The sequence below is a fragment of the Hyaena hyaena genome, unplaced genomic scaffold, assembly GCF_003009895.1.
Source record: "Hyaena hyaena isolate Hyena2069 unplaced genomic scaffold, ASM300989v1 scaffold_330, whole genome shotgun sequence".
Lineage (NCBI taxonomy): Eukaryota > Metazoa > Chordata > Mammalia > Carnivora > Hyaenidae > Hyaena > Hyaena hyaena.
In genome coordinates, this window is record NW_024080961.1 from 1,393,442 (window position 1) to 1,414,790 (window position 21,349).

The following is a 21,349-nucleotide window of genomic DNA, read 5'->3' on the forward strand; positions in this document are numbered from 1 at the left end:
AAAGCACAGGCAACAAGGCCTGACAAACAGTAAGTGCTCAATAAATGCAGATGACCACACACACATACATGCTGTCTAAAGGAGGTTCCTGGCTTACAAACATGAGTACTTCTCCTGTGGCAAGCATCTCCTTGGAACGGATGCATCAAACAACTGCAAGATCCCATCAAGGGATCTGAATGGGGCCCGTAATATTAATCCCTCATGGAGGGATTTTGAGTCTTAGATGAGAAGATGTATAATGCGTCCAATTGAGTACCTGACCCAGTGTCTCAGTGAATGTTAGCCATCGTTCTTCTAGAACTTCTATCACTTCTAGGAAGCTTTTCTTGCCCTTCCCATAGTCAGATTTAATTTCCCTCTCCTTTGTTCCAACTTTTTTATGTCTGTTATCATACTGTACCAAAATTAGGTGTCTAGTTCCCTAAATTGTGAGCTCCTGGAAAGATACAGGCTGAGTCATAATTCTTCTTTTAATGCCCAGATCGTAAGAGAGAGCCTGGTTATCTAAATAACACACACATGGTCCCTGCCCTCAAGGAGCTTAGAGTTTAGTGAGGGACAGAAGATCTCCTGTGACATGTGCGATGCAGACATGGGCATTCAGGAGCTCTGTGTTATAATACAAAGAACTCTGAATTTAAACTCCGTAAAAATAGGTGCAAATTCTGGCCCGACTATATGGTTCTTAGCAAAAGGCTTATGTCTACTAAAGTCTCTCATGTGCAATGGGGGTTCATGTTTTACTCCAGTGAGTCTCTTCTGTTTACCCCTTTTCAGCCGAAGCTATGAAAATAGTTGACTATACCCATTGTCTTTACTTCATCACCCACCATTTCCTCTTCGTTCTACTGCATTTTTACTTCCTTTCCACTTGCTCTTGCTAGAGTGACAGGTGACCTCCATACTGTCAACCTTGGTGTATACTTTTCAATTTCCACCTTTCTTTTCAGCAACATGGGGCACAAACACTCAACTTCTTTTTGAAACTCATTTCTTCTCCTGGCTGCCTCCCCCTACGGCCTCATCTCTTGTTACTACCCCACAAATCTCCCATGTGCCAGCCACTCCTATCTGTTCTGTGGCCCCTACACCACCATTTCATGCATCTATGGTTTTATACACTCTGTTCCTTCTACCTGCTATGCCTTCGTGCTCCTTATCATCTGTCCGATTTAACTGACACTTTAAGATCCACTTCTAATGTGTCTTCTTCTTTGAAAGTTCCTCTGTGTCCTTGACCTTCTCTACCGAAGGAGAGGTGGGCGCCCCCTCCTTTATGCCACCTATTAATACACCTCTATTAATACAACATGCACACCTCTATTAATAACAAGAAAAGCTAGTATGTATTGGACACCATTTGCCAGATACCATTGTAAGCACTTTATACATACTAATTTGCGTGCTGAGAACCACTTTCAGGGGTAAGTACTGTTCTTTTATTTTATAGATGAAGACACAGAGGCACAAAGAGTTTAGGGAGCTCATCCAAGGTTACACAGCTGGGATTCACACCTGATACACCCTCTGCACATTTAACTGCTATCTGAGGATGGCATCTAACACCATATATGGCAACCACTAATTTCCTATATCAGAATGTGAACTCTTTTTTTTATAATGTTTATTCATTTTTGAGATAGAGAGAGAGAGAGCATGAGTGGTAGAGGGACAGAGAGAAAGGGGGACAGAGGATCTGAAGCAGGCTCTGTGCTGACAGCGAGCCCAATGTGGGACTTGAACTCATGAACTGTGAGATCATAACCTGAGCTGAAATCTGATGCTCAACTGACTGAGCCACCCAGGCATCCCCAGAATGTGAATTCTTGAGGGCAAGACTTAATCATTTTTGAATATCATGTGACCTGCAAAGCACTGGGCAAATAGTAGGTATTCAAAAATATTTGTTAAACTACAAATGTTTACTAAATCAAATGGAAAACTTAAGGGACGAGACTATGTTTTTGAAGGGTAGCTATAAGAAACAAGTGTTTCTCGGGGCACCAGGGTGGCTCTGTCAGTTAAACAGCCTGCTCTTGGTTTTGGTTCAGGTCATCACCTCTCCATTCTTGAGTTCCAGCCCCACATCAGGCTCTGCACTGACAGCAGGGAGTTGGTTTGGGATTCTCTCTCTCCCTTTCTCTGCCCTCTGCTGCTTGCACATGCTCCCTCTGAAAATAAATGAATAAACTTAAAAAAAAGAAGAAGTGCTTCTTTCATTGGCAACAGAAGTGGGGAGTCTACTCCATTACTATAATATGACTGTATAGACAGAATCCTGGTTATTAACAACAGATGGAGGAGGGGAAGGGTCGGGGAGGGATGAGTAGAATGTAAGAAATTCCTCGGTAGCTTCTTCAAAATACACATGGCTGGGCTCATCAAAATATCAGGGTCTATGTATTTTAAAAATGTTCCCCAGGGGTGCCTGGGTGGCTCAGTTGGTTGAGCGTCCGACTTTGGCTCAGGTCATGGTTCATGAGTTTGAGCCCCGTGTCGGGCTCTGTGTGGACAGCTCAGAGCCAGGAACCTGCTTCAGATTCTGTGTCTCCCTCTCTCTCTGCCCCTCCCCCACTTGCATTTCTGTCTCTCTCTCTTTCAAAAATGAACATTAAAAAAATGTATTTTAAACGTTCGCCCAATGATTTTGAATTACCATCTCACTTGAAAAGTCAATGATACAGGCAAATAATATGGTGAATTTATCCATAGCAGTTCATGAAGAATCCTGGATGGTTACAGACCTTACATCTAAGCATTAACTTGGGAGAAGCTCATAATGAATTAGAGATGTCACATTGTCTGGTCTGAAACACTGGGAAACAATGCAATCTTCACGTCACAACCTCAAACTCGTAACAAAGACATTCAACATCTTCCACCAACCATTTCATGCTTTCTGTGTAATAGCAGCATAGGAAAATAGCAGCATTCTCAAATGTTGAGATGCTTTATTAAGATTATTCCTGTGTTTACAGTGACAAAATGAGACATTCTCCATTGAACCTCAAAGCCCCAACAATAAGAAGTCCAAGCTCACTTTCATTAATTCAGTATATAAATTTCACAAGGTATTCTTAGAAGAAAAGATTGAGGAAAAGGTTCTACCTGGTTTTGAAGACCCAGGATCAGCCAGTCCTAACTGCTTTTTCCTTTTAGCTTCTTCCACTGGATTTTCAAACTGGGTTTTCTGGTTAAGGTGACTGTAAAATATAGAAAAACAAGCATTTCAGTTTAAAAAGAAAGAGGTCTGTTATTTTTAAATAGACTCTTACACCATTCCATCCCCGGATGGTTAAGGGGCAAACATGTATCTCTTGACTATGGAATTAGAGAAGCTAGAAGACTGAAGGGGAAAGGCGTTTAGGAAGTACAGAAGGGCCCATGGAAGACGCCGAGAGTGAAAGCTGCTGAAGGATTCACGACAGCTTCTGCATCAGGGACCCAATAGAGCCAATGACCGTTTTCAAAAACCGGAGGAGAAGCCCTCGCATTTAATGCAATCAGAATGGCTGGCAATGGATCAGTTCATTTTCTAAAAAGCAGTTAATGGTAGGAGGATTTTAATTCAAGTTTTGTTAAAACGAAGCAGCTACAAAGATGCTTTTGGAAAACTCTCTGAGTGTAGCAGCTTTCTAGATTCTTACTATTATTTTTCCAACTGACTCAACCACATCAATTTAGCAGAGCAGCTAAGAAAGAGACTTGCTTCTATCAATTTGTATCACAGAACTTTTCCATGTTTAAATTTTTTCATAATTATATAATAATTAATATGGTTGTGTAATTACAATATAAATTTAGCTGGTATTTCTGATTTGGGAACATTCACAACAGCCGTGGAAAGCACGTAAGTTGGTGGGAGAAAACAGAACAGCATGGGGAGACTAAGTGTGAGCGACTAGCCAACAGCAGTCTACATGGTGGGCGAGAGTGTGTTTCACTGGGGGTACAGAGCACCCTTTGGTCTGGCCAGTCAGTCAAGTGGAAGCTGGGTGAGAATACAACTACTATACACAAGTTGTTTCGAGAGCTTCTAACTCGGAAGCGGGGGGGGGGGGGGGGGGGGGTTATGTTCTAGCACTATGTATTACGTGGTACATGTATAGTTCAGCCAAATGATTTACCTTTTCCAGCAGAATCCGTTTTAACAAGAAGTGACATTCGCAACTACCAACAATTAAACATCAAATCATGAGACTCTCAGATTATGACTGCCTTTACAAAAGGATTATACAAAGGTTGCATACAAATAGTCATACAACTTGGATAATTGCTTTGCCATCTGTGAACATTAATGGTGCTGATGCAAGAGGAGAGCAGAGACCATCAGGACAAGGTATACTGACTTTCCCTATGCCATTTAGGCTTCTAGTGCATTATTAACTCTGCAGCAGATGTAGTTGCTTAGTTTCAGAGTCTAAATATGGCAAGTTCTGCGTGAAATTCTTTGGGGTGTGGTTTTGCTCAAATGCAAGGAAGCTTCTGCTTCCTACCAAGGAGAACCCCCTGTCAGTGAGTTAACTGTTTAACCCTCTGGGAAAATAAAGATCTTTGGTGTTACCTTAGGTTCCATTTTCAACATCATTTATTAGGTACTGACATTTCACAGATTCTTGAAAAAATAAAACCACCAGAAAGCGACACTCAGAAAAGAATAAATCTGTTTAGAATGAAGCCTGGCCGGCTTTCACGTCATCAGCTGGAATGAATCATTTTGCCACCTAGGCATTAAAACATAAGAAGTAGTAATTTGTATTTATACTCTTCGTAATGTGTGGGAAAGGAGAGTAGGAGTACTCAACTGAGTAATCCCTTTCCTGAAAATTCTTTGACAAAAGGATGCAAGATTCTGGCGAAGGATGTAATTGCATCTGTCACCTTAAACTACTTAGATTAAAATGCTACCCAAATAACAAAACAAAACAACAAAGTAAAAACTCTCTCCTTTTCATTTAGTTACCATGTCGTGAAGCCACCACAATGTTAAGATGGAACAGATTTTGTTTTCCATATAACTAGCTACGGGAGATAATATAGGAGAATGTCACAGGTTACCAGAAAAACTAAACAAGGGGAGCAAGGAAGCATGATTACATACATAACCTGGAATCTCATCTGTATGAAAATGCTGTGTATATGATAGGTGGATTTAAAAAATTCATCTCCACAAACAAAATCTGTCCATATTCTTTCACGAAGAATTTGGGACATTAAAGCAGGGGTATACTTCAACCCCGAAACCTAAGAGCATCAAGGCATTTCACGCAACACCATGAGATAACATTTCCAAATATGTAAGCATTCTTACAGAAGGCCTGCCGTTAGATTTTTGGAACAATTTTCTTTTCAAAAATAAATTAATCCATTTCAGAATCGCATCCCTGAAAACAAATACTTGCAAAGAAAAAGTGCCACTGCGGTTGGTGTTACTACTTGCAGGCTCCGGCCAAGAGCAATCATCGTGCCATCTGGTTTGACAAATGGAGAAATGGAGAGCGCCAAAGAGTAGCCGTTCAAGTAACAGCTTTTTATCTCCATCAGTAAACTCGCTGCAGATGACTATGGTTGGGATTCAAACCCTTAACGAATCTGGGAATCAAGCCACACTCTGCGGCTCGGCTGACTCCATACTAATGTGCATCCCGAGTACAGCCTGCTCTTTCTTAATCTAATAAATTACCCTCCTGTAAAATGAGCTCGTTCTGGGACCAATCGTACAAAATCACGTTGCTGCTGCTTTTGCTTCTAATTCAGGCTCTTTCACACGCTCTGTGACAACTAGGAACAGGTCACTTCAGGATCTGCCCCGAGGTTGCTTCAATAGTGCATCTTTGCTTAATAAGAACCCGATCATTTCGCCCAAGATTTTATAACAGGGAAATGAGTCTCACCTCTTGACCACGTATTTAAATTTCCTTGGAATGGACAAGAGCATGAGAATCATAATTGCAGAAATTTGTTCAGCAGTGTCAATGGCAATTAATAGTTTATTGAAGCCAAATTTAAAGAGACCAAACAGCAAGGGGGGGAAAGTCCCACAAAATCTTTCAGCTGGCCTTCAAATAATCCTTTGACTCAAGAAATGGTTGTTTCTTTAATGAAATATGCTTTAGAAGAAAACCAAATAAATAAAAGAGCTGCTGTATGCTTTTCACATCATAACATCAGCAAGATATTAAATAACACAACGAAAATAAAATTAGCACAGCTGTCCAAAGGAACCAAAGTATCTACACTGTCAAGTTCTATACCTAGGGGTCAAACGGAGTTGTTTTCTTAGGGTACAGGTTAGATTTGAAGAAATCATTCCAAAAGTCTCTCTAACCACAGCGGCTCATGTAACAACCTACACATTAGAATAAAGACTAGATGGACACTTGAAACTAATGTAAGCTTGTGTGTCAACTAGGCTTCCTTCAAAAAAAAAAAAAAAAAGAATCACAATAGGAGTCAGAGATACATATTTAGGGATAAACACTATGAAATGTCATTTGTTTACACCACAAAGTGATGAGAAATTAATTGGCAATTATAAAAACTAGAAGATTCTCCTGTCTCCTGTTTTTTTCAGGTAATACACAGCCTTCACCACCTTGGCAGTAGGTTGAGACCCCAGCATAGGAAGGTGCGTAGAACATTTCTGATGCAACTATTTGCCTGAGGTCAAAAATTTTACCTATCGCATCTGGAAAGAGCAATCCCAGTGGTCCTAACAGTGTAGCAACTGGCTAAATTAAGGAAAGGGGAAGAAAAATTGCACATTGATGTTACCCTGATTTCTCTGGCTAACATAGGTAGGTGTTTGTACTCCACTCCTACATAGAGTTATGTTTAAATTTAACCGTAACAGCTGTGTAAGAAGCAACGCTCTTCCCTTCAAAAGAAGACTGAGCGTTCCCCTGATTAATTCCTTAAAAGAGAGCACACTTCTCATCCTGTTCTCCCAAGCTTTGGATCATTACAGCACGTTGCCCTTTCCCTGCCTTGACAACCAAACAGCTCCAGTGTTGGAAGTGACCTTAACATTTCATCTAGTCCATGCCCTCATTTCACAGTTTTCTATGTACTATTTTTCTCTTTACAGGCTGTAGTGGTAATGGTAGCACGCCCAGCTATTTATCAGCCTGGCAACTTCCCTCTCGCTCTATTTACTTCAAAGCTAACTTCTGAGGAGCCCAGAACCACTGAGATAAATGCTCATTGCCCCTACTTCTAACTCCCCTAGCAGAAAGACTTGAAAGCCGGAGTGCAGAAACACGAAGTGTTGCATTCTGTATCTCCCTAATGAGGGAAAACCGTTTGGGAGAGGAGTCACTGAGGTACCGAACTTACTCGACGTAGTATGTCCCATACTGAGGGTCCTCGATTTTCTCCCAGCCATAAGGAAGTTCTGTAAATACAAAAGAGAAATAGAGTAAAATGCCAGATTCAAAACCAGCAGAACAGAATTCATCACGAGTGGGTTTAAGTATCTTTTATTTCAGGACACTAACATTGGGGAGGCCGACAGAAAGCTGAGGACTCACTTTCAGGGAACAAACGCAGTTTGAGTCGAGTGGCTTCTTGAATAGCTAGTGAGTGTCTCAGCAAGTAATTAGAAGCCCAGAACAAAAGCTGACATTCGACTCAAAAGGGTTTATGTGAATCCTACGCCATAAAAATGTTATTTAAAAAATCATCTGGTATATATCTTTCATTTAAATAGTTGATAATGGGGCGCCTGGGTGGCTCAGTCAGTTGAGTGCTCAACTCTAAAACTGGCTCAGGTCATGTTCTCACGGCTTGTGGGTTCGAGCCCTGCGTCGGGCTTCGTACTGACAGTGTGGAGACTGCTGGGGATTCTCTCTCTCCTCTCCCTCCACACCGCTCCCACCCCCCTGCCTCCACATTAAATAACTTAAAAAAAATAAAGTTTAATAATGCTGATGCAAGACATACTTATCCTATAGTTCAATACAAGAAGCAGCTTCTTGTTCAATTTTTCACTATTATATATACAACTTGTCAATTATTTCTATTATTCTGACCCATTTCTTCCCCTAAGAAAAGTCCAGCCTTGGATTTTTGCCATTTCAGGTGGGCAATCTAGATTTCCTTAAAATCTAAGAAAAATACCTACTTTCTCTTGCATTAAGTTTCTGAACGAAAATGTGTAGAATTCATATTTGTGTCTGGTAACAGAGGAATATCTTACGGAGGATTATTATATATTATTTATTCCAGGTAACTGACTAATAAAATATAACCAGAAAAACCAAAGGTAGCTGAGTTTCTGAGAGTTAAAAAACAAAATTCCAGTCTTTCCAATAGAGACTGAAACTGTCAAGAGAGATTCCTCTTCTCCTTCCCACTGTTTCCCTAGTTAAAGCTTCTGAAGAATCATTTTATTAGCTAGACACGGATTAAGTTGGCAGGAATGTTCCCAGCAGGTGGTTTTAATGCCTGTAGTTTATACATAGAAGCCCAGCAAGAAGGAGTTTTTTAAAAAACCCCAGTTATACACTATGATGATCCACACTTTTATTTTCAATTTCTTTGAGAATGTTCTTCTGCTAGGCCAAAGCACCCACCTGTGCGTGCACACACATACAACATATGCTGGACAGCAGATAGGCTTAGAATGTACCCAAATATGCATTAATTTTCTATTACTTAGCTGCAGTTTTGATGTCTTGACTTCACAAGGAAAAATTTCACTGTAATGAACTTGACAAGCTTTCCAAACTATTATGCTAATAAAGTTATTTCACATTCAGAATAAAAGGAGAGAATAGGTGAGTAGGCTCTGGAGGAAAAGCTCTGGATCGCCTCATCCCCTTTTCTCCCTCCTATTTTTCTGTCTGTGTGTGTATATATATATATATACACACACATATATATCCTGGTGGTTTTGAAGCTAGGTGAGTATTGCGGTGTTCCTTTGAAGGACCTGGCTGAAATGTTTGAGGTGGAAAAGACGAGAATAGTTGAAAACGGCTGTGTGAGAAGAGAATAAAACAGCTGAGAAGAACTGAGATGCACTTCAGTTTGCTTTGATCTTCTGGAGCTACGAAGCAAATAACTGTCAATTAGGGAGGTGCGATAGTTTATGACTAGTCAATTGCTACATGGATAAAAGTATTTGTTGGATTATATCTGTAAAAAAAAATGTTCTTTCATAATATTACCAAAGCATTACCATTAAGGATCTTCCATGAAAGAGTTTTTTCCTTAATAGGAAGTTTCTGGAAATAGCACAGGAACTGAATGGTGCTGAGTAAGGATGGACCCTATTACTTCACTATAACTGGATTTATGCTTTGTCTTTAGAAAAGTTTGCAGAATTGCAAGAACTGTAGAGAAAGCTGAAACATTCCACTTGATATCTAAAAACACTCACTAAAAAATATATTAAATCTTAATAAGGATACAAGATCAACATAAATAGATTTTGGTGTTAATCTGGAGTTGATTCAGCATTTTAATTAGCAACTAACAGATACAGTTCAGCCCTTTCTTTAGGAGAGTAAACAAATTGGTAATTTGTCTCTTGGGTTACTTATTTAAAAAGTTTTTTATGTTTGTTTATTTTTGAGAGAGAGAGAGAGAGAAAAAGAGAGCATGAGCCAGCAGAGGAGGGGAAGAGAGAGAGGAGACAAAGAATCACAAGGAGGCTCCACATTGTCAGCGCACAGCCTGATGTGGGGCTCAAACTCATGAACTGTGAGATCCTGACCCGAACCGAGACCAAGAGTCGGATGTTTAACTGACTGAGCCACCCAGGTGCCATGAGACAGAATCTTAAGTAGTCTCCATGCACAGCACGGAGCCCGGTGCAGAACTCAATCCAATGACCCTGGGAACATGACCTGAGCCGAAATCAAGAGTTGAAAGCTCAACCAACTGAGCCACCCAGGCACCTCTTTGGGGCTACTTTTAATTACGGTTTTAAACCTTAACCACTGATACCACTAGCCAGTTTTCTGCAGAGCAGTTTAATGAAGTTAAAGGAGTGGTTATTACTTGCCAGTTTAAAATAAAGTTAATAAAAGCAAAACAAAAACACTTAGCAATTTTATACTGGCTCATCCACTGGCTCAATGAATTCACTGACTTCCCCTTTTCCCTTTCCCTCTCTTCCTCCTCTTTCTTTCTTCCGTATGCAAAAATAATTAGAAACACAACATACTTCTTGACCTCAAAAAGTTCACCATCTAAGCAGACAGGCAGAAAAGACAAATTACATAATCAAGACAAACACTAGCTTTTTGGGGGTGTGCAGAGGAATGATGCCAATTGCTTTGTAAGAGTGGCTATCAGGGAAGCTTTCTAAAAGGGGGTGATGCTTGGGCAGTCTTTAAGGATGATTTGAACATGGGGAGAGGGGGTCATTCCAACAGATCAAAGGGCCCTGAGGGGTTAAGAAGGGGTGACATTTTCAGTAATTACAAATACTTTGATAGGACTGGAGTGAAGGCTGTGTGCAAGGTGTTTATATTATAAGCAAGCACCAAATCATGTTTCTTGAGTGCCACGTTAAGGATTCTGATCTTTAATTAGATAACAATGGAACCGATAATGCTGGACTCAGGCAAAATTAAATTTATACTGGAGAAAGATTATGGGGCATCAGTAACAGAGGATGGAATTGAAGGAGTGGAGCATATAGACAGACAAATAAGAAACTGGCTAATAGCCTAAATAAGGAGTTGTGAAGGCTGCAGCTCAGGCAGTGGTAGAAGGAATGGAGAGAGAGAATGTTTACTAGAAGTCAAAGTAACAGCACTCAGTGATGAACATGAAGACTGAAGAAGGAAAAGACAAGAGGCCAAGATGATGCCGGGTTACTAGCTCTTCTGGCAGGAAACCGATAAATGAACACATATTTATTGAATACCTACCATGAGAATAGCTGCGGGAACAGGAGAGAGGTATTAATTTGGATTTGGAGGCATTTAGGGGACAAATCATATGTAAAAAGCGCCTAGTACATTCCGCAGCACCAATGGACACAAGACATGGCAGAGGTTTCAAATTCAGAACTGATTGAACAAAAAGGTGAGGCAAAAGCTGTGGCTGGTAACTGGTGCGGGCTCATGGAAGTGATGCCACTGCTGACGGCAGGAAGGGAGGGTACACAGAAGGTTCAGCTCAGTTTGGGAGGGAACACATTCAAGAGGCCTATGGAACATCCTGGCAGAGATATCTCACCATGTCATGGAAACAGGGACCTGGTCCTCAAAGGAGAAACGTATGAAGAGAAGGATTTAGGAGACACTGCATTTAAAAGCCACGGCAGTGGGCAAGATTCCCTGGATGCATTGTGAGAAGAAAAAGGTAGAGAACAGAACATCAGGAGTATTAACCATTTAAGGAGCTGATGGAGAAAGTAACAACAGTCAGGGGGAAGGATATCAAAGATGACGGTGGGGGGGGGGGCAGACAGAGCATGGTCAACACTAATAAATGCTCTGGAAAGCTGTCAGAACCAAAGGGCTAAACAGAGACATTCAAATTTGGCAATCAGGAAGGTACCAGTGACCTTAACACAAGCACTCACTTTCACTGAAAACTTGGGGGCAGGAGTCAGCACACTGTAGCCGTGAGGAGGAAGACAGGAGGCGGCGCCCTTAGGCAGAGACAACTTTTTTTTTTTTTTTTTAAACTTGGTTGTAAAAAAAGATAGTTGAGAACTGGAAGGAGCAGGGAGTAGGGACGGTCAAGAGAAGATGAGTTTATTTACTTTCGAGAGAGGAAAGACCTAACCATATTTTCCTGGGTTAGAAGCCAAAGCATTCTCCCTAAAAGCTGATTCAAAAGGAAAAACCACTTCTGGCATATCCAGCAGCTGGTCGGTTGTAAGGCCCATGAATTTATCTTTCTCTCCTGTCTCCCCATAAGATTTTTCTTATTTAAATACACGAACTGCAACTGTTTTCTCATTGTAGAGCTGATAATCCTCTTTTATCATCCTCTCGACTCCAAAATAACATCAATTTGTTTTAGCCTTTGGTAAAAAATTTAATCTCTCTTTCATCCTAAGAGGAAAGGGGTGAGTTGAGTATAAAACAGATTCCTGGTGTTGTATTTTTAAGATAACTTTGTAACTTAAACAACTAATTATTTTATTTGAACGAAAACAGATAGGTACAGGAATTAAACTGTTAGAGCATGAATATATGGTTGGGTTCTGAACATTAGAAGACTAGGAAGGAAAAGGTTTTAGAACCTAAGTTCTAAGTGTTTAGAAACTAAGGGTTTTCTAGGACATCGTAGGTGTTTAGTAGAATGCAAACAATAAACATCTTAAACCGCAAAAACTTACATTTAAAATATCATTATTACTATTATCCCCCATTGAGCACCTAACTCAGCAAAGCATGATGGAGAATACCAATGTAGGTCAGATACAGTATAGCTGGAAATACTGTACTGTGGGGCTATTTCCCCCATTGAGGGAGGAGGCCAAGTACACGGTGGAAGTGTAATGGCTGGCTGGGCCTCAAACAGGCTCAAGGCTCCAAACTGTGGGATTCCCACAGGTAGGTACAGGTGATGTTAGGAAGGCAAATCTAGTTGTGGGGATGGAAAGTAGCCCTTCCATCAAAAAGTGAGGGGCACCTGGGTGGCTCAGTTGGTTAAGCATCCCATTCTTGATTTTGGCTCAGATCAAGATCTCATGGTTGTGAGATCAAGCACTGCATCAGGCTCTGTGATGAACATAAAGCCTGCTTGAGATATTCTCTCTCTTTGCCCTTCTCCTGCTTATGTGTGCACTCTCTTAAAAAAAAAATAAATAAATAAAAGTTTGAAACATTCCTAGAATACTAAATGCAAGTGTGGTTGTTCTATCTTAAGAAAGTACAATTAGGATGACCATATAATGTACTGTCCACTTTTGAGAGTAAAACGGAACACTATTATCATTAATTATGCTGGCACAAAAGGACTCAGTGGAGTTATTAGTCCCAGGCTGGCCAAGACATATTGGCCATCTTAATGTAAAGAGCATCAGGGGGATGTACTCATTCAAATTTTTAAATTTCCATAGAGGGGAAAGAATGGGAGAAACATTTCTAGGGTCTCTGACCCCTTAACTTTCTTCTCCGAGGAAGAAAGACTGTCTTATCTGGCTGGTGAGTTCCAGAGAATGAATTCAGTATGCTTGGCTCAGGCCTTCGTGAGGTCCCTTGCCGTTCTGCAGGTCAGCCTGCCTGCAGAGGGTGCAATCTGGTCAGATTTGCCTTGTCTGCTGTGGGGAGGAGGCCCAGCTGTGAAGAAGCCAGAGACTGAGTGCTGAAGGGTGCTTCCTGCAGGAGTAGAATAGCAGGAAGTTCATGTAGAAGCAGAGCTAAAGCCATGTTCACTCATCAGCTAGCATTTTAACCCATCTGATTCCTGGGTCTTCTTTTTGACTCCAAATTGCTGAATGAAGACAGACTTACTATTTATGGCTTCCACCCAGAATTTCATAGAGATTAAAAAATATTTTCAAGAAGAAGATCAAAATAATCTGGGGGACAGAGTAACTTCATCACTTCCTTTTTTCCCCCTTCCTTCCTTTCCTCCTCCCCTCCTTCCAAACATGTAAATCTCTACTAAAGCGATATATAGATGTTCAAGACAAAAGTCACTGCTCTTATAGAATACGTGTATCTAGTTATACTGCATGTAGTATGTGCTACACTGAAAATATGCACATGGTACTGCTGGAGCACAGAGAAGAGAACACCTAACTCTGACCTGCAGAGAATGACAGAGGAGGCTTCGAAGAAATTATACTTCAGAAGTGAGTTTGGAAGGGTAAGTAGGTATGAGCCAGGTGAACACAGGGAACGAGGCTTGTTCCTGGCTGACGAGACTGACATGTGGCAAAGGCAAAAACTATGTCATATTATGACATAAAAATATTTTGGAAAAAGAAATACTTTGAAAAAGAAATTATAGACTGTGGTGCAATTGTAAAAAAAAAAAAAAAATCTTCACTATTTCACCAAAGAGTTTAGATTTTATTCTGACGATAAAGAGCCATTATAGGTTTCTAAACAAGGGGCGGATATGAGGCAGTTATATTTTAGGATTTATAGCCCCATGGAACCAAATGCTTTTGACCATGTAGCCTTATCAGCCAAACATTTCAAATGTACTTCCAAGATGTCTATGTCTATTCATAAATATATATGTACCACTCTAATATGTACATAATAAAGCATACAAAACCCATAAGTTTAAAAAGAAATAAAGACTTCATAATCATTGCGATTTTACCTCAATGTGGCTTAAAAAAGCTCACATGAGCGGTGCCTGGGTGGCTCAGTCAGTTAAGTGTCCGACTTTGGCTTAGGTCATGATCTCATGGTTTTTGGGTTCGAGCCCCAGGTCGGGCTCTGTGCTGACAGCTAGCTCAGAGCCTGGAGCCTGCTTCAGATTCTGTGTCTCCTGCTCTCTGACCCTCCCCTGTTCACGCTATCTCTCTCTCTCAGAAATAAATAAAAAACATTAATTTTTTTTTTTTTTTTTTTTTTTTAAACAGCTCACATGAGGTATATGAAGTATCAGCTCTGCTGTTCACTTACTGGTCACGTAGGCCTGCATAGTTGTAATATCTTCAACGAGCAGTATCTATGCAAAATCTTTAAGCCACATTTCAATTTTTATGAATTAAAAAGTATGTAACCTAGTTTGTATATCCACTTAACTGGGCACAAGCAAACTGTAAAACTTCACAGTGCTTGACAACTTGTGTTATGTTCATTTTTCCCTCAAGACACTCTAAGTCCTGTACATAATAACCTACATAAAGAATGAAATAAAAGAGTAGAGAAACTTATTTTTTTCCCCAGTAGGAGCATAATGAAAAATAAGCTCTAACATTTTCTTCCTGTACACCAACAGACAATCTGAGCACCACCATTTGGGAGAGCACTCGCATAAACGACATACTGGAGGAAGAGAAATAACTGGAGACAAAGACCAAGAGGAATCCAAGCTCATGGTGACTGGAAGGATAGAGGAAGATATAAAAGTAAAAGATAGGAGGGGCGCCTGGGTGGCTTAGTCGGTTAAGCGTCCGACTTTCGCTTGGGTCATGATCTCGCGGTTCGTGGGTTCGAGCCCTGCGTCGGGCTCTGTGCTGACTGCCAGCTCAGAGCCTGGAGCCTGTTTCAGTCTGTGACTCCCTCTCTCTCTGGCCCTCCCCTGCTCACGCTGTCTCTCTCTCTCTCTCCTTGAAATAAATAAAAAACATTAAAAAAAAAAAAAAGTAAAAGATAGGAAAGCATACAGACAGACAGCTATGTGAAAAAGCCAATAGAGCAAAATGTCCATTATAGTATCTCAGCGATGCGTAGATTACTGTAAAATTCTCATAATAATATATGAACAAAATATTGAAAAAAGAAAGAGGAACAGGAAACAGGATAGGGCATAGAGCAAGAGGTAAGGAAGAAGCAAATAGGACCCCGAACATCTGGCCCAGATGATTATGAGCATGGTACCTGACACAGAAAGAGGGATGGGGGGACTTTAGGAGAAAGATGTTAAGTTTTAAGAACGTTTACTAGAAGGGCTACTTAGGCAGTTTAAAAAAAAAGTCTCAAATTCAGTAGGAAATACAGAGACAGAAGTCAAAACAGGACAGTATTAGAGATCCAATAAGGGGACTAGCTATAGTAAATAACGGTTAAATCTGCAAAAATAAATACATTCTACAAGGGAAAACAGGAAGAGGCACAGAACTAGCTGAAACAATCAGGGGTCAGGAAAAGGAATGGAGACCAGCAATAGAGACGTGCCCGAGAAGACCAATACCGCATTTATAAGCTTTAAAAGGTAGAATTCTCTGGTATTATATATTCTAGTTTGCCTTTACAGTAGCTGATTTCACCACATAGAACTTACTGATGAAAGCCTTTAGACAAGAGAGGTATGTTATAAGAAATTATTTAGGGGCACCTGGGTGCTCAGTCAGTTGAGCATCCAACTTCAGCTCAGGTCATGATCTCGCGGTTCATGAATTTGAGCCTGGTGTCAGGCTCTGCACTGACAGTCCAGAGCCTCCTTAGGATTCTCTCTCTCTCCATCTGCCCCACCCCCACTCATTCTCTCTCTCAAAATAAATAAACAAACATTTTTTAAAAAGGGGGAAAAAAAGATCTCTCATGCTCTTAATCTTTATTCCCATCCTCGCTGCTGGGCAGCCACCGGTAATCTACTTCCAGCCTCTAGAGATTTGCCTTCTCCAGATATTCATATAAATGGAGTCATGCAGTAGTGGGTCTTTTTGTGTCTAGTTCTGTCACCTAGAATAACATTTTGAGGTCTGCTTGTGTTGTAGTATGTATATGATTTCACTCCTTTTTATTGTTGAATAGTATTCCATTATATGTTTACACCATATTTTACTTATCCATTCATTGGCTGATGGCCATGTGAATGGTTTCCTCTTTTCGGCTTTTATGAATAATTCTACTCTGAATATTTATAGGCAAGTCTTTGTGGACATGCTTTCGTTCCTTTTGGGTAGGGAGCTAGAAGTGGAATCGTGAGGAGATACGGTAAATTTGTATTTAACATTTTAACAAACTGCCAAACTGCAATTACATCTGCCTAGCACCTTGTAAGGGTTACCATTTCTTCCCAACTTCACCAACATTTCTTATTATCTGTCTTTTCTGATTATAGTCATCCTAGTGGATAAAGTGGTATCTCACTGTTGTTTTTAATTTGCATCTCCCTAATGACTAGTGATGGTAAGTATACTTTCTAGTGGTTATTGGGCATTTGTATATTTTCTTTAATGAAATGTCTATTTAAATATTTTGCTCATTTAAAGAGCACCTGCATGGCTCAGTCGGTTAAGTGCCCAGACTTCAGCTAAGGTCATAATTTTGTGGTTTGCGGGTTCGAGCCCCGTGTTGGGCTCTGACAGCTTGGAGCCTGGAGCTGCTTCGGATTCTGGGTCTCCTTCTCTCTGCCCCTCCCCTGTTTGCTCTCCATGAAAAATAAATACTTTAAAAAAATAACAAAAAAATATTTTGCTCAATTTAAAGTTTGGTTTTTGTCTTCTTATTAATGAGTTATAACTATTCTTTTCTGATTCAGGGTGTAATTTCTTTGTCAGATACATATTGCAAAGCCTGGGGCTTTGACTATTCATTTTCTTAATGGTGTCTTTTGATGAATAAAAATTTTCAATTTTTATTAAGTCCTATTTATCAAGTTTTTCTTTTATTTCTTTAAGTAGGCACCATACTCAGCATGGACCCCAACGTGGGGCCTGAACTCATGATGTTAAGATCAAAACCTGAGCTGAGATCAAGAGCTGGACACAACTGACTGAGCCACCCATGTGTCCCTCAAGTTTTTCTTTTATGGCTCCTATTTTTGTGGTCTGTATAATAAATCTTTGCTAATCCCACAGTTATGAAGATATTCTCCTAAATTTTCCTCTAAAAGCTTTATGGTTCTAGCTTTTATGATTAGGATTTCAGTTCACCTGAAATTAACTTTTGTGTATGGAGTGAGGTATGGTTAAAGCTCATTTTTCCTAATGAATATCCAGTTTTCCCAGCTCCATTTGTTAAAGATTCGTCTCTTCTACTGAACTGATTGGCAGCTGGGCTGCAGATTTAAGTGATCACATACTGTGCATCTATTTCTGGATGCTCCATCCTGTTCCAGTGATCTGCTTGTCTACCCTACGTCAATACCACACTGCCTTGATTACTGAGCTTTACAGTAACTCTTCAAATCTGGTAGCCTATGTCCCTTACCTCTGTCCTTTTTAAGACCATTTGGCTAACCAGAGCCTTTTATTTCTATAAATATTTTAAGAAGTGGCTTGTCAATTTCTTCAAGACAGAGGATTTTGATTGGGATCGCATTGAATCTTGATATCAATTTAGGGAAAACAAACATCATTAACAATACTGTGTCATTCAATTTAGGAACACAGTATATCTTCTTAATTATTTTAAGTCTTCATTAAGTTCTTTCAGGGATATTTTATAGTTTTCAGTTTATCTCGTGCGTCTTTCAGTAGATTTGCTCCAAGGTAATTTTTCTTTTATCATTGCAAACAATTTTTAAATGATTCATTTTCCAATTGGGTGTTCCTAGAAAAGCTTTTAAGGGACGCCTGGGTGGCTCAGTCAGTTAAGCGTCCAACTTTGGCTCAGGTCATGATCTTGCAGTTCGTGGGTTCGAGCCCTGAGTCGGGCTCTGTCTCAGCTGTCGGTGCTGACATCTCAGAGCCTGGAGCCTGTTTCAGATTCTGTCTCCCTCTCCCTCTGATCCTTCCCTGCTCACGCTGTCTCTCTCTCTCTTTATAATAAAAAATTATAAAGAAAAAAGAAAAGCTTTTAATATTGCAATCATGCTGAAAAAAAAGTGTAACTTGTTTAATTTTTTTTAATAGACTGGAGTTCAATCTATAGGAAGACGATCTGAACCTCATTCTTAGCCATTCTTTGTTTTTTAACCAAGGTAAATAATTTCTCATTCAATGATACAAAATGAATGCAAATTTTATTCATCCTCACTCTGTATTCAAGAAGGCAGAGCAAATAATTTTCATTGGGGTAAATTCTATATTTATGTATAAGACTATACTATTAAATACTGTATAGTACACACAAGCAGTAGTATCTAAGAATTCTTAGAGGAGGGGCGCCTGGGTGGCTTAGTCGGTTAAGCGTCCGACTTTTGCTTAGGTCATGATCTCGCAGTTTGTGGGTTCGAGCCCCGCGTCGGGCTCTGTGCTGACTGCCAGCTCAGAGCTTGGTGCCTGTTTCAGTCTGTGACTCCCTCTCTCTCTGACCCTCCCCTGCTCACGCTGTCTCTCTCTCTCTTTCCTAGAAATAAATAAAACATTAAAAAAAAAAAAAGAATTCTTAGAGGAATTTTTCTACTAAGCAGTAAAAATTGTGTGCAGGCAGGGGTGGCAGGTTAGGGTATGTTTCATTGAGTTTCTACTGATGGTCTCAATGAAAGATTAGCTGAGGCGCCTGGGTGGCTCAGGAGGTTAAGCATCTGATTTCACTCAGGTCATGATTTCACGGTTTGTGAATTTGAGCCCCACATCAGGCTCTGTGCTGACAGCTCAGAGGCCTGGAGCCTGCTTCTGATTCTGTCCCTCTCTCTCTCTGCCCCTCCCCTGCTCACACTCTGTTTCTCTCAAAAAAAATGTTTTTGAATTAAAAAAAAAATGAAAAATTAGCCATTGATACTAGCATATCTGTCCTAGTGATACTGAATTAAATATATTTTTGAAGGTTCAATAGCAATGATGAAGCTACCCCATGGCTGAGAATGTATCTAATTTGTTAAAATATTTTTTAGAAAATTAAAAATTTGCCTTTAAAGCAAATGTAAAACAAAGGCCAGTGTACTTTTATTAAGACTTTTAAAAACAATTTCACTGTAGAATCTTCAAAAAGAGAGAAATAAAGTCTTTTCCTAACATTAGATGCAATGACAATTATCAGGATCAGCTGAGTATGATATCTACCCACTGCTTCTGTACATTATGGTTTTTAGGGTTTTAGAAAAGTCACTGAGAAGAACAAGGGGGATTAGGAGAATAAGTACAGTATAAAAGATTTCTGAATCTACCTCCGTCTTCACAGTCTTCAGGGGCTTTGGCTTTCTTACAAAGACGAGGATCCAACCAGGTGGTTGTCTTGGTATTGTGGCTGCAGAATAAAGATTTCAGTTAGAAACAGTAAAATAAAGAGGCAGAAAAGTAGTTCAAAAGCAAAGATCAAAAGTGACTAAAAGGTATATGATGTTTGCACCTTTATCTCCGCCAGGCTCTATTTGCACACCTCGGATTTGATAATCCTACTTTCTCGGTCTGTTACATGGAAGCTGGCATAAAGGGAAGGCAATACCAGAGCTACTAATTTGAGAAAGAAGAGGAAGGGGTGAAATTCCAAGTACAGGCTAACAGACGCTTACTTAAGCAGTCAAAAATGTTTCAAAGGGTGGGAACGTAGCCCCAACTGTGCATTATCCAGTTGAAAACGCTGCACTGAAAACCTTGTTTGGTGCTGGCTGAATTCCTCCCTCCCTCCCTTCAAAAAACACTATTTCTTGAGTACCTGTGATGTGTGGGCATTGTGCTGAGGGCTGGGAATATAGTGATGAACGGATAGATTTCCTGCCCTCAGAAGGGCTCTTTAAAATAAGAATTTAGGGGCGCCTGGGTGGCTCAGTCGATTGAGCGTCCGGCTTCAGCTCAAGACACGATCTCATGGTTTGTGGGTTTGAGCCCCGCGTCAGGCTCTGTGCTGAGAGCTCGGAGCCTGGAGCCTGTTTCAGATTCTGTCTCCCTCTCTCCCTGCCCCTCCCCCGCTCATGCTCTGTCTCTCTGTCTCAAAAATAAATAAAAACTATAAAAATAAAAATAAAATAAGAGTTCCCAAGCATCTTTCTGCGACATGTACATAAAAATGATGGGCACTGTTAGTTAAACTCTACAAAACAAAATTTTCATCGGTGTGGATCATACACTGAAGAGGGAAAAGGAAGCAGGAACCAAAAGACCCTCCATCTACCCCTCACTCAGGATCCTTTTTACAAAGCCGGCCACAGATGCTTTCCAAGAGCAGTGCCACCGGCAGCAAAGTACTAATTTGAAACCCAAACCATCACACTGCTGAGAAGACAGTTTACACATCTGAAGCAGGAGGATATTAAAGAAAAAACTGTGGAGGAAGTTAGACGGGAGGACAACAAAGTGTAAACTGAAGTTATTACCAACGTGGTAGGACAATATCACTGCTTGATGTCCTCATAAGGAGATAAACACCCTAATCTGTACGCTAATTCTTCAGAATGAAGCCAGCGGTTTCAGGGCACGAACCCTCCCGTTTGTGCCTCTCCTGACTCCTGTTCTCTCAGGGCGTGCAGCCCTCCTCACACACGGCCGCGTAGGACACTAGCTGACAGACGGCAGCAGGAACACCTGGGTGTGCTGCACACTGGACGATCTGAATCGGAGAAACTGGGATCGTGTCTAGAAAGACCGTTACCCATTCTGTCAAAGAGATAATTTCCCCACACTCAAGCCAGTTAAAGAGATTTCAGCAACATGAAAAGGATCAGGACTCCAAAGAGGCTTAGCAGCACGTAGATGGTTAGGAAAGAAAAATCATGCACGTATCTCGCTAAACCAAATTCACAACTGTTACTTGAGGAAAGTTACTTGAGGAAACTGTTACACTTCAGTTCCAGTGATCCAACATTTTTATTGCTAAGTTAGCAAATGTAGAAAATCTCATAGGATTTTACCCAGTATTTCCCGAGGTGAAAGAAATGCCCGTAGGGGCTATCCCCAACACATGATAGCTAAAGGCTACAG

At 40.5% G+C, this 21,349-nt stretch overlaps 1 protein-coding gene across 2 annotated transcripts in view; it reads right to left on the reverse strand.

Annotated features, from left to right (window-relative positions):
• The window catches only part of MAGI3 (membrane associated guanylate kinase, WW and PDZ domain containing 3), a 241,320-nt gene that overhangs the window by 45,951 nt on the left and 174,020 nt on the right, over positions 1 to 21,349 (reverse strand). For both annotated transcript variants that reach the window (XM_039249087.1, XM_039249088.1), the window contains exons 6-8: positions 19,600 to 19,679; positions 7,339 to 7,396; positions 3,112 to 3,206 (exon numbers count right to left, since the gene is read on the reverse strand). In XM_039249087.1, the coding sequence (XP_039105018.1) occupies positions 3,112 to 3,206; positions 7,339 to 7,396; positions 19,600 to 19,679 (233 nt within the window). The remainder of the gene's footprint in view (positions 1 to 3,111; positions 3,207 to 7,338; positions 7,397 to 19,599; positions 19,680 to 21,349) is intronic.